This window comes from Candoia aspera, chromosome 2, assembly GCF_035149785.1.
Source record: "Candoia aspera isolate rCanAsp1 chromosome 2, rCanAsp1.hap2, whole genome shotgun sequence".
Taxonomy (NCBI): domain Eukaryota; kingdom Metazoa; phylum Chordata; class Lepidosauria; order Squamata; family Boidae; genus Candoia; species Candoia aspera.
In genome coordinates, this window is record NC_086154.1 from 17,055,873 (window position 1) to 17,069,528 (window position 13,656).

General features: G+C 42.8%; 1 protein-coding gene across 1 annotated transcript; it reads right to left on the reverse strand.

Moving 5' to 3' along the window:
* Nucleotides 1-2,861: 2,861 nt before the first annotated feature.
* PPP1R11 (protein phosphatase 1 regulatory inhibitor subunit 11) lies at nucleotides 2,862-12,267 on the reverse strand. The gene is made up of 3 exons (XM_063291344.1): nucleotides 12,022-12,267; nucleotides 5,589-5,697; nucleotides 2,862-3,445 (listed from the first exon to the last, which is right to left on the reverse strand). The coding sequence occupies exons 1-3, from the start codon at nucleotides 12,085-12,087 to the stop codon at nucleotides 3,225-3,227; spliced, it is 396 nt and encodes a 131-aa protein (XP_063147414.1). The 5' UTR covers nucleotides 12,088-12,267; the 3' UTR covers nucleotides 2,862-3,224.
* Nucleotides 12,268-13,656: the final 1,389 nt, after the last annotated feature.

The window sequence follows — 13,656 nt, forward strand, 5'->3', positions numbered from 1 at the left end:
AAGAACTTTGTATCTTATTCATTGAACTGACATTTTATTCTTCAGTATATTTATATTCTGCTTCTCCATGAAGCTCAAGGCAGCCTTCCCACAGTTCCAGGCATTCCAAACCAGCACAAATCTGATGTGTAAACCAGCAAAATCCACACAACTTAGGTACTCAGACCACCATTTTGGCACATGCTCAGCACCTCAGGATGCAAGACCTTGACATTCTCGCACAGCTCCCCTATACAAGGTGCCTTCCAAGGGTTAGAACTCCCAGCCTTTCCCAGCTGTAGCAAAATCATCAAAACACCTGGTCACCCAAATAACCAGCGAGTCATGACTTTGGTTGGCCATTCATGATAACGTAGTTTTTAGTTAGATTAATTAGACTGAGTTCAGGAAGGTTTTAAAACAGGGAAATTCCAAACTCTTGGCATTTCAGGAAACATCTTAATTGTTGAAATTAAAGGTGTAAGGTGGCTTACATCTAGGGAGGGTGAAGAACTTCCTTTATTGAGTTTTTGGTCTCCTAACATCAATGCGTATCAGTTTTCTGATATGCATACTATTTCTATTATAATGCTATTTTATGTTAAGGCCATCATCCTCCAAAATACGTGGGCAGTTTATTCATCTGCCAAGCATGACTTTTATTCAATGAGCTAGAACTAAATTGGTGTATCAAAGAATGACACAAATCCAACTTAATATAGGCCATATGCAACATTTGACATTTTATCGTGCAGTACATGGAGATGGTGGTGTCATTTAAATTAAGCAGCACACTTCTTAGGCTACCGCAGGGATCCAGGAAGCCAAGACTTTAGTGCCAATGTATGAATCTATGCTATAAACTTCAATGCTTTAAAAAAATAATATGAACATTCTATTTCCCAACAAAGCCAATGAGAAACTGTCTAAGTGACTTCCCAGTCATTTCACCAGATACATGCTTTCCTGTAAAAATATTTCATAGTATTTTATACAGCAACCCTTGTGTTTGCTGGGCCAGTCCAGTGGACTGTCCTGCCCAATGTCCTGTTGTGCAATGTGTTTGCTATGAAATAGGCCAGTAGCAGTGGCACAATCCATTTTGCCACCTTAACATGAGCAAGCAGAACACATATCTTACTTCTTTGGTGAAAAAGGACATTAATACCACTAGCACTACAGTGACCCACAAGCTTACATATCCTGCCCAGATTTGTGCATCAACAGCTTACTCTAGGGCAGTGTTTCTCAACCTTAGCAACTTTAAGCCATGTGGACTTCAGCTCCCAGAATTCCCCAGCTAGCCATGCTGGCTCAGGAATTCTGGGAGCTGAAGTCCACACGGCTTAAAGTTGCTAAGGTTGAGAAACACTGCTGTAGGGTTTCAACTCAAAATCTCTTTGCATTGTAGGGAAACAAAAGGCAAGGAGCACATAATGAAGTCCATAAGCTAAATCAGCCTCTCTTAATTTTTACCGAATTGTGCCATGCAACTAAAAACAGTGGCTAAGCATGAGGCTTATCACAGAGTGCCAGAAGGTCCAGGCCTTCTTCTGTTATTTTACAATCCAAGTTTAGTTTAGCAAGATACACAAAATAAATACAACAGGCTTCTCTGAAACCCACAGACTTTCTGCACAGACTTCTCCCTAAGCAAGAGCCCAATTCAGCAAGTAAATGATGCAACAACTCACAGGGCTAAGCCTCACCAAGGCAAGACTGTGTCCCTTGGTTTCACATTTTAAAGGTTTCCATTGAGAATGATCATGTGCCTCCAGCTTTAATAACTTTGAAGAGAGTTGTTCCTCAGTCATCAAGACTGTTGAGAACCCTAGCTCTTGTAAGGCTCGCTAAACTGGGCTTAAGTCTGCTTACCTGCCCACAATGTTACTCTGCTGTGAACATTTCTTGTTGAATGTCATTTTTTTAATCAGCAGGATGCTAAAATATGCATATGGAGCAACCGGCAGGATGCTAAAATATGCATATGGAGGCTAAAGAAAGATTTTGAGAATGTCAATTGTCTCTTCTCCAACATCAGGCCACAGGTAGCCAGAACAAACAAGTGATCGTGCAGTGGAAGAAAGGGCCCCATTCCTCAGGCTTCTGCTGAGTCCCATGTGATTTCAGGAAAGGTCTTATTCAGTATGAACTTCTGCCCAAACAATGGAATATACAGGGGTGAGTTATCTATATCACTGTGCAAGGTGATCACGGGGATTTTATCAATCATGGGTTTTCAGACTGGGCCCAACTCCCCTTTTTTATGGGTTCATGCATCAGACTATACCTTAACACAAAACACTCATCCCTTTTACATCTTCCAAGTTCCTCTCAACCCCAAATCAGTAAGACTCACAGTGTTCCCAAGCATCCTGCATCCTTTGCACCTTCTCCATTCCTTTCATTCCCACTAAGAATTCTTACAGACTTTTACAGCACAATTTGAAAAAAAAAAAAGTAACCACAGGGGAAATGTTTTAAGAAGACATATCTGAAGACAAGTAAAGATTGTCATGTATCACTGATGAGGTGGAATCAATACCCACCCTCTGCCAGGAACTAGGATAGTGCAGAGACCTGATGACTGCACTTTTAAGGCAGCTTTATGTCAGAAGTAGTGATCTTGCAAGAGTGAGTCTACAAGTGGGAGGCAGTGGAGCTGACAGCAAAAGGGAGGCTGGTTCAGCGCATGAGAAGAATGCAAACTAGGGTTAACCAGGTAGATCGAACGTTTCTTACACAGAACTGGAAAAGACCAAGGGGAAGGGGCCTGGAATAAAGGAAGAAACCAGATAGTAAGGAGGACAAGGGGAAGGAGAAAGGTTCTTGGTTGAAGCTCTATCACTGCTCTTCCCAAAGCAGACCCATTCCCCATCGTATTCATCACTGATAACAAATATTTAATTAAGAAGCAGGAAAAAAATCAGCCACAGTACCCAGGAAGGTCCTGTCAATACATTCCTCATTGGGCGGGGTGTGGATGGGTGGCACCAGACAGACTCACCAGCCACAGATGGATAGAGACAACAGTAGCAGCGCTGACACAAGGCAGGCGTGGGGCTGGGTGTGTGTGCCCCCCTCCCCCTTACCCACAGTCAAGGCAGCATCAGCACCAGCCCAAGACAGCCGAGAGCTGGACGGGTGGGCCTTTCCTTCCCTGCCTCCCTCGCCTCAGTTGGGGCAGCGCCAGTCTTTGGAGGAGAGTTGAGGAGCTCCTTCTCTGCCCCATGGCCAGGTATGGTTCAGTGCTGCATGGCCCCTGCGTGGTTTTGGTCAGGTGGCTCCAACTTCTGGGAGCTGTTCTTCTCTGGACCAGCATCTCCTGCTTTAGACGGTGGCTTCCCCCGCTGACCTTTCTTGTGACCTCGGATGCAATGGGCATTGCCGCAGCCTTCATCGTCCTCGTCTTCGCTTTCTGTTGAGCTCTCACCAAAAGCGCGTGGCTTCTCGTAGATGCAGCAGCCTGTGTGAAGAGAAGTGGAGAGGAAAGACAGGAATGGAAGGTAAAATGGGGTCAGAGGCAATGCATTGAAGACATGAAAACAAAAACAAAGGAAGAATAGAGAGACGTGAAGAGATTGTGAATGAGGAAGTGAGTGAGTGTTGATATGGCAAGTGGGACAGTGTTTAATAAAAGGCAGAATGGGTGAAACATATAAAGTGAAAATATTGGGTGCAGGAAGACCAGGAATAGAAGGGAAATGGCAGACAGTGAAGGAAGAAGAACAGAAAGAAGGAAAAGAAGGAAGGAAGAAAATATGAGAGAGGGAAGCACAGAAACAGAATCATTCAATACAATGACAGCAATGGAGGACTTACTTGTCCATTTTATCTACCAGCAATTCTTGCTTTTGGAAAATGAAATTATACAGATTTTCTTCGAACTCAGAACATTTCTCTCCATGCAATATGAATCTATAGGGATCAGATCAGCGTAGCCAGGAGCAAGTCATCCACCTTTCTGACACATGTGGGTCCCAAGGCAGAAGAGATACAGCAAGTTCCTAGCCTCTTAATGCCCAACCCCTCAAGCAGAAGCAGAGACTCTACATGATGGGGAGAGTTCTTGTCATGAGTAAGGATGGCGAGCAGGAAGGGGCTCCCATCCAGGCTGTAAAGCGCATGCGTAGTACTGAGGAATTAAGCAGCCATTCAAAGAGACACAGATCGGGCCCGCCTTAACTTTTGGGGTTTATCTGTCTGGGTTTTTCCCACGCTTCTTCAGTTTGTTAGGATTCTGTTTATGTAGCAGTAATAAACACTAGAGAACTACTCCTCGTCTCAGCGTGTGTCTCACTGTTAGGACAGTTATACAGCAATTCTTCTTCCTCCTCATGTATTTGGCCAGGGAACCACAGGGAATAATTAGAAATGGGACAAATAGCGTCTCTCCAGTCAATTCAGCTATTGTTATAGTAATATCTCTAGCTTCCTGTGATCACCTCAAGGTGCCTTCTCATCAAACTTCTAGCAAGTACCGCTGAGCATCTAGGATTAATTGGGGCAACTGGTATCTTCTCCAGGCTAAAACGGCATAAGCAACCTAGTGTCTCACAAAACTTATCATTTCCAACTGAAGTTTGAGGTTACATTACTGTATTTATTGTACTTATAACTGTTTTGGCTTTTTAATTCTATTTTATTGTAAACCGCCCCGAGTCCCTTCTTGGGAGGGAGATGGATGGTGATAAAATTTGATAAACAAACAAACAAACAAATAAAATACTCTAAATATTATCAGGAAACAACTATGGGACATGTCCATTATAGGAAGTTACTTCCCAGCAGAAGACCAATGGAGTATGTATGGGCCAGCAGACACAATCATACAGGACTCTGCATATTTTTCCAGGAATCATTCCCCTATATCCACTAGTTTGTCAGGACACTCTGGAATCTGACATTACCTATGCTTATGTTCTGATATACTAGAGGGTGAGCAGATTCAGATGGCCTGTAAGAACACTCGAGAGTACCTTGAAGCCAAAAATCTACACGCATACATCTCTGAAGAAAGGGAGGGATTAAAAAATGTAAAAATGATACACAGTTAGCCTCAGTTAATTAGTGTACAAACTACATCAGGTTTGTTAAGTGGCTAGGAATGTTCCCAGTTTCTCTGCTGCTGGAGTTACCCAGTTCTGGCTATCTAGTTTCCATAGGACATTGTGCATTTGCTGACAGAAGCACATACAGGTAATCCTTGTTTAGCAACCACAACAGGGACTGGCAACTAAGTCATTAAGCAAAGCAGTTGCTAAGTGAAACCACGACTGTGCTTATGATCTTATTTCAGCTTTCCTTTGCTTTACAGACCTGTGAAAGTTGTAAATGTGAGGATTGGTCATAAAGTTACCTTTAAATCACTGCTGTAACTGCAAATGGACACTAAACAAGGCAATCGTTCAATGAGGACTACCTGTAGTACCTAAGGCATCAAGCAAACTTTGGTGGCATGCAGTTTATTGATAGTGTGCTGGGGACTCAGCTAGCAGGTTTGAACACTCACACAATCAATTCACCCTGGATGATGCTCTCACATTGGGAGAAACACAAGTAAGGGGGAAGAATCTTAAGTAACAACGGTAGAGAAGGGCAGCGCTCACATTTGGAAGATCTTCGTCCCAAGTGTTCATTGTCCACTGTGTCACTTGACCATTCCACCTTCTTGGATGGTTTTCGTTTCCTTAATTTGATAGTGAGACTACGATTTTCCTGGAAAGGTGACAGAAGGGAAGAGGGTTTCACTTATAAATTATCAAAAAATTATCTCATTCAATATACAACTGCTTGATTTTCAATTCTGCTATTCCTGGGGAGTACTTTCTATATACCTGTACCTGAATAAAAACCTCTTTATTTTTGTCAATAAATACAACTCCAGAGAATTCTGAGGGCAAGTTCAAAGTTTGATTGCTACCACTTTTCTGATCAAGCCCCACCCATACCACAATCTCTTATGCCATTATCTTGCCCACCGAGACAAGAGAAAGAAGCCTCTCGTTATACGTTGAAACAATTGCCAGGTTCTATATTTTAATAGGTTCTGGGCAGAAATATGAGCTGTCCGTAGACGTTGATAGAGAACCCAAGACTTAATTGATTTCTATATAAGAGCTCTTATGCTTTATGGGTCCAACTTTTTTTCTTTATACAGTGTGAAGAGCACTAATAGCAGAACATCTAAATGGGCAGCACTGCTGCAACACAATGCGGTACATTAATATATTTTCTATTATATCCATTAACAATCACACCAAGGCATTTAGCTTAATGCTTCTTCCTCACAACAGATATCTTAATATAGGGAAAATTTAAATCACATAGACAATACGTGATATATGATACATTTATTTTATTCACCAAAAGTCTACCAAATCATCCATGATTTTGAAAATGTTGCCCTATCATTTGAGCTTCATAGGGTAAATTTTGATATGCTAAGTTATGGGCTTTTATATTATGTCTTTGCTGACACTTTTTAGGGATTTTACAAAAAATAAGAAAAAGTACTATTGAAACTCAACCAGATGATTTTCTTAAGTATGAGAGAGATTTGGCGAAATTACCCCTCTTTATTCTTTTGAAGAAGCAATTAAAAAAAAAACTTTGAAAACAAGGTAGCTAAGATGTTCTCTTCTTTAAAAAAAAAAGGAAAAGTTTTTTTTCTGCAACTCAGCCCCATGGGGGTAACACTACTTCATAATCAAGAAGTGTTTCCAATATTATTCTTTAAAAAATGGTTGCAGGATTTCTCCCACTCCAAATATCCTAGGGAATAGTGCTAATGTTGTGACATAACATAATCTCATTGGGCATTCTGCTTTATGAACGCAGCTGAATGATGACACTTTCAGTAAGGCTAAATTCACCTTGTTATTTTAAAAAAGGAAGGGAAAGAAGCCCCCCTCCCCCATGTTGTTTTAAAAACTTCATTTGAAAAACCTTTAAATTGCCAGAGGAGGCACCAAATGTTACCACTTATTTTATAGGCAAATGGAGAAATTATAGCAATTAGCTCAATTTCAGCTGGAGCCAGAACCATACATTAGCACTAGAACAGAAACCAAAAGCCAGTAGAGCAGACTGGTTTATGACTATACATCTATGGGCACTTTTTGATAGTCAGAAGTGATGCTGTTGGGCTAAAATGGACATTCTTTTCAAATAACCCTGACAAAAGAGGGGGTGGACTTCAACAAGAAATCATTGTTGGACCTACTGTTCCAACAATGGAGTCCATAATTCAATGATGGGACTAGGAAAAGGAATATATGGGTATGAATAGATTATTATATACACATATGTATAATGTTCATTCAGCCTTAAGAATGTATTTCATTCATACTTAAGAATATATTCATAAAAGAGATAGCGCTTAAAACAGCAAAAACAAACAAACAAACAAACAAACAACAAAGAGGACGACCAGAATGTCTACGTAGAGCAACCTTCTCCTGATTTTGCGGCTAAAAATCCATTCGAACTGTAGCACACACTCTAAAATTGACATAGCAGTTTCTTGTTGTTTATTCGTTTAGTCGCTTCCGACTCTTCATGACTTCATGGACCAGCCCACGCCAGAGCTTCCTGTTGGTTGTCAACACCCCCAGCTCCCCCAGGGACGAGTCTGTCACCTCTAGAATATCATCCATCCACCTTGCCCTTGGTCGGCCCCTCTTCCTTTTGCCTTCCACTCTCCCTAGCATCAGCATCTTCTCCAGGGTGTCCTGTCTTCTCATGATGTGGCCAAAGTATTTCAGTTTTGCCTTGAATATCATTCCCTCAAGTGAGCAGTCTGGCTTAATTTCCTGGAGGATGGACTGGTTTGATCTTCTTGCAGCCCAAGGCACTCTCAGAATTTTCCTCCAACACCACAGTTCAAAAGCATCGATCTTCCTTCGCTCAGCCTTCCTTATGGTCCAGCTCTCGCAGCCATATGTTACTACGGGGAACACCATTGCTTTAACTATGTGGACCTTTGTCAGTGTGATGTCTCTGCTCTTAACTATTTTATCGAGATTGGTCATTGCTCTTCTCCCAAGCATTAAGCGTCTTCTGATTTCCTGACTACAGTCAGCATCTGCAGTAATCTTTGCACCTAGAAATACAAAGTCTTTCACTGCTTCTACATGTTCTCCCTCTATTTGCCAGTTATCAATCAAGCTGGTTGCCATAATCTTGGTTTTTTTGAGGTTTAGCTTCAAGCCAGCTTTTGCACTTTCTTCTTTCACCTTCATCATCAGGCTCCTCAGTTCCTCCTCGCTTTCAGCCATCAAAGTGGTATCATCTGCATATCTGAGATTGTTAATGTTTCTTCCAGCGATTTTAACCCCAGCCTTGGATTCCTTAAGCCCAGCTTGTCGCACGATGTGTTCTGCGTACAAGTTGAATAGGTAGGGTGAGAGTATACAGCCCTGCCGTACTCCTTTCCCAGTCTTAAACCAGTCCGTTGTTCCGTGGTCTGTTTTTACTGTTGCTACTTGGTTGTTATACAGATTCTTCAGGAGGCATACAAGATGACTTGGTATCCCCATACCACTAAGAACTTGCCACAATTTGTTATGGTCCACACAGTCAAAGGCTTTATTGACACAGTCAATAAAACAGAAATAGATGTTTTTCTGAAACTCCCTGGCTTTTTCCATTATCCAGCGGATATTGGCAATTTGGTCCCTAGTTCCTCTGCCTTTTCTAAACCCAGCTTGTACATCTGGCAATTCTCGCTCCATGAATTGCTGAAGTCTATCTTGCAGGATCTTGAGCATTACCTTACTGGCATGTGAGATGAGTGCCACTGTTCAATAGTTTGAACATTCTTTAGTGTTTCCCTTTTTTGGTATGGGGAGATAAGTTGATTTTTTCCAATTGGATGGCCATTCTTGTGTTTTCCAAATTTGCTGGCATATAGCATGCATTACCATGACAGCATCATCTTGCAAGATTTTGAACAGTTCAGCTGGGATGCCGTCGTCTCCTGCTGCCTTGTTATTAGCAATGCTTCTTAAGGCCCATTCAACCTCACTCTTCAGGATGTCTGGCTCTAGCTCACTGACCACACCGTCAAAGCTATCCCCGATATTGTTATCCTTCCTATACAGGTCTTCTGTATATTCTTGCCACCTTTTCTTGATCTCTTCTTCTTCTGTTAGGTCCTTGCCATCTTTGTTTTTGATCATACCCATTTTTGCCTGGAATTTACCTCCGATATTTCTAATTTTCTGGAAGAGGTCTCTTGTCCTTCCTATTCTATTGTCTTCTTCCACTTCCGCGCATTGCTTGTTTAAAAATAATTCCTTATCTCTTCTGGCTAGCCTCTGGAATTTTGCATTTAATTGGGCATATCTCCCCCTATCACTGTTGCCTTTTGCTTTCCTTCTTTCTTGGGCTACTTCTAGTGTCTCAGCAGACAGCCATTTTGCCTTCTGGTTTTCTCTTTCTTTGGGATGTATTTTGTTGCCGCCTCCTGAAGAATGTTGCGAACTTCTGTCCAGAGTTCTTCCAGGACCCTATCTACTAAATCCAGTCCCTTAAATCTATTCCTCACCTCCACTGCATATTCCTTAGGAATATTAGTGAGCTCATATCTAGCTGATCTGTGGGTCTTCCCTAATCTCTTTAGTCTGATCCTAAATTGTGCAAGAAGAAGTTCATGATCTGAACTACAGTCAGCTCCAGGTCTTGTTTTTACCCACTGTATAGATGTCCGCCACCTTTGGCTGCAAAGGATGTAGTCAATCTGATTTCCCTGTTGTCCATCTGGTGAAGTCCATGTATAAAGCCATCTCTTAGGCTGTTGGAAGAGAGTGTTTGTTATGCAGAGTGAGTTGTCTTGGCAAAATTCTATCAGCCTATGTCCTGCTTCATTTTGTTCTCCCAGGCCATGCTTACCTGTAATTCCAGGTGTCATTTGACTGCCCACCTTAGCATTCCAGTCTCCCGTGATGAAAATAACATCTCTTTTAGGCGTGTTGTCCAGTAGGTGCTGCAGATCCTCATAGAACTGCTCTACTTCAGCTTCTTCAGCTTCTGTGGTTGGGGCGTATATTTGGATCACTGTGACGTTAGATGGCTTGCCCTGAATTCGAATTGAGACCATTCTGTCGTTTTTTGGATTGTATCCAAGCACTGCTTTAGCCACTTTACTATTAATTATGAAGGCTACTCCATTTCTTCTGTGGTCCTCTTGTCCACAGTAGTAGTAGCAGTTTCTACCTCATTAAAATTAGGAAAATTTCAGTATTATCCATGTGAATAATGCAGCTGCATCCACTCTGCATCACTGTCACACTGCTGTGGCCTTAGCCTGCTCCCTTAAAATTTTTTTAAGTGTTTTCTTTGGGTACCTCAAGATCACCCACCCTGTTTTAGCTGGACAGTTTCCCTCTGAATGTTTTTTTGTTATTATTTTAGCCAAGTGGCTCTCATACTCATGTGGGAATATTATTTATTTTGTATTCAAACCTGGTGACTAAAATTCTAACCATGAAGAACATTCACCTATATATTTGCAGCTGGCTTTGCAGCTATATTTATTAATATACTTGTGAGCATTTATTATTTTTAAACATAATGTGTGTGTAATATATTAGAGCAGCAAGTATGATAACCCTGCAAAACAAAAACAAAAACCAACCCCACGGAGTAATGATTGCAAGCAACAACAATGGTAGCTGACAAGTGGCCTGGCTAATGAATTCTTTTCCATATGATCTACCATGAAAACATCCTTAATGGTGCAGTCTTTTGATGGTTCATGGAATCATTTCGAATGATCTCAAAATGTTGGACTTGTGATTCATATCTTCCTCAGCTACTATAATTGACAAAGCGTTTGGGAATTGTTGTTGTCCAACATATCTGAGGGGCACTGTTTTGGGGAAGGCTGTTCTATTCCAACAATGGCTAGTGAAAAGTGGGCTTATGTACAATAATTTGAAGTGCAATAATAGCTTTATTCTATTAAATATCATATACTGTATTTTACAAGCGCTCTGTGGTTACCAGAATATTCACTTGACTCCTATAAATAAGTTTTACTATTATTAGAAAACTGGTGTGATTCATCTAGGGTAATCATCAGTAGAGTACAGACAAGGAATGGTGACACTGGGTTAAAATCTGTACTAATCCAAAAAGATCCCTAGGTGATCATGAGCCAATTTCTCTCAGCCTCTTGTAATATTCAGGGAGGCACTAAAAATCAAATGAGTAACGGGGACTCTGAAGACAGTGGATAAATGTAAAAAAATAACATACCACATCCCTAAAATAATTGATTTAGATCGCCATCAGCAACACTAGTGGATCACACCAAAGGTCTGGCTCCTGATCAGTATGCCTCCACACATACACTTCTTGGAGATTCAGTTCATAAGGGATTCAACTGAGTCTCTGAATTATGTGTCTAAATTCAAGTGACAACCTGATCACACTGTCATACTGAATCAGAGAACTTCAAATCAGTGATTCATTTTGGACACCTTTGGTCCATATGCATTCTTAGCTTTTGAAGGGTTCAAACTTGTCTACCTAATTCAGGTGACTTTATTCTAAGACAGAAGTCTCGATTTCCAAATCTACTCGATAACGCGAATCGAACTGAAAGATTCAAACTGGGTCGGGCTCAATTCGCGTAGACCTATTGATCAGGTCTTGCCTCCCACTGCAGCAAGATGTTTCCAAGAATTACGGCAGCCTCGGCCTCCTCCCACCCTCAGCGACATCTGGCATCTAGATGTTCTTCGGTCTCAGAGAAGAGACCCTCAGCCTAGCGAGCCAGTACCTGACAAAAGACCTGTCCTCCGCTACTTAAAGCCATTGGCTGCCAAGTTATCACAACCCTTCCCTTCCATTACAAGCCAGCTCGCCGCAGCCGCGCGGCCCTTCTCGCGACCACCGAAGTCCCCGCTCCGTGGTTGCCACGACAACTGCAGGCGCCGCGGCTCCGCGGGCGGGGCTCCTCCCTCTCCATCGTCATTATCGTTTCCATGCCGCCAGCTGCCCCCCCAGCCCTCCCCCGCCCGGGCCTCTCCTCACCGGCTCGGTCACCTCCGTCTCGGTGACGGTCGTGGTCGCTCCTACGCCAGAGGTCGACTCGGCCATCCTGGAGCGATGCGGGCGCCGCCCGCGGTGGAGCTGCTGGCGGGAGGGAAGAGGATCCGCGGAGCCCCTCCCCAGGGCTCGCCCGAGCCCTCCCCAGCCTCGGGTCAGATCCCGGCGCCTGTTCAGCCGCGCCACCAACCCTCACGCTGCAGCCGCCGCCCCTTCCTCACAGCAGCAGGAGGAGCGGAAAGGTGACGCCGCCGTCGCCGATTTCCCACCCCACTTCCTACTTCCGGTGCATGTGCGCCGCCTTAACTGGTCCCCGTGGAGATTCCAGACTCACTTCCGGTGTGCGCGAAAGGAAAGGGACCGCGGAAGGACCATGGGAGGTTTTATTACAGGGCCAACCACAGCAACCCCGGGTTTCCTGTGCTCTTGTGGCGGCGGGGCTTGCTCCGACCCGGTTCTTCAGCGGTGATGATCACCGGCATGGAACAAACCCAGTTTTGGAGGCGATGAAGAGACGGACTTTTATTGCAGCCCTAAAGCTTTGACTTGGAGAAAGACCATGGAAACAGCCGAGCTCCGTTAGAGAGCATTGTCTGGAGGTTGCTGTCGATGACAAGGGATCTTGTAGCCCTTTAAAGGCCTGCTGCAGGCTTAGAAATGCTGATCCACTAAATTTTACGTCATGATGTTTATTAAAGCTGTAAAATGTTAAAGAAGACTTTTCGCAGTGAAACAGCCTGTCTGGCTTAAGTAGAAGTATCAAACAGTGATGAATTATCACATTTTAGCTTGATGTTTTACCTAACATAGTTGTTATAAATTGGAACAGAATATGCAATTTACTGTCAGTTTATGCAAACATAAAACAAAAGCTGCCCCCTTAAGCCTGGCTTCTGATGGGGTTGCTGTCTGTAAAGATGCATAGGACTGAGATGCTGGCCTCTGATCAGATCCACGTTGCATCAGAGTAAATTTCCAAGTGGTCCAGTATCCTGTTTCTACCAATGATAGCTATTTCATTGCTCCTGTATAGGTTTGAAGGTAAGACTAAGGTTTTCCACTGCTAGTCTGCATCTGAACATCATTTTCTAGGGGCAATTTCCGCACACAGCACCAGGAATATGCGCTGTCTTGTCTAGGATGATGCAACGCAGTTGCGGCATCTCAAAATGCAGGCAGCCCTTGATGGAAGATCTTTCTCTTTCAATAACTCAGGTGTGTGGAATATTACCAGGTGTCTTTATAATGTTTATACCCGTTTCGGAATAGGTGACAGTCCCCTTTTGATGGTATCACTGTCTTTAATATTTTAACACTGCAAGCCAGTAAGCTGTAAGCAAACTGTTGACTTAGAATTCAAACTGCTATCCTACAAATCAAGTCCAGGTCCATGTGAATCTGAAGGTTTCCCTATTAGCAGCTGATCTCCCATTTCCTGCAATACTTGAGATCTGTATTTGAGATGATTACCTACTATATCGTAGCTAACTAGTCCCAACTTTAAACAAACAGAATTGTAATGGATTTTTCAAGATTCCACTAGGAAACTGCTGTATCAGTCTAGCAAGTGTAATCCAGGGGTTTGGAAGAAGTCAGAAGTAGGGACTGCTCTGCATTCAC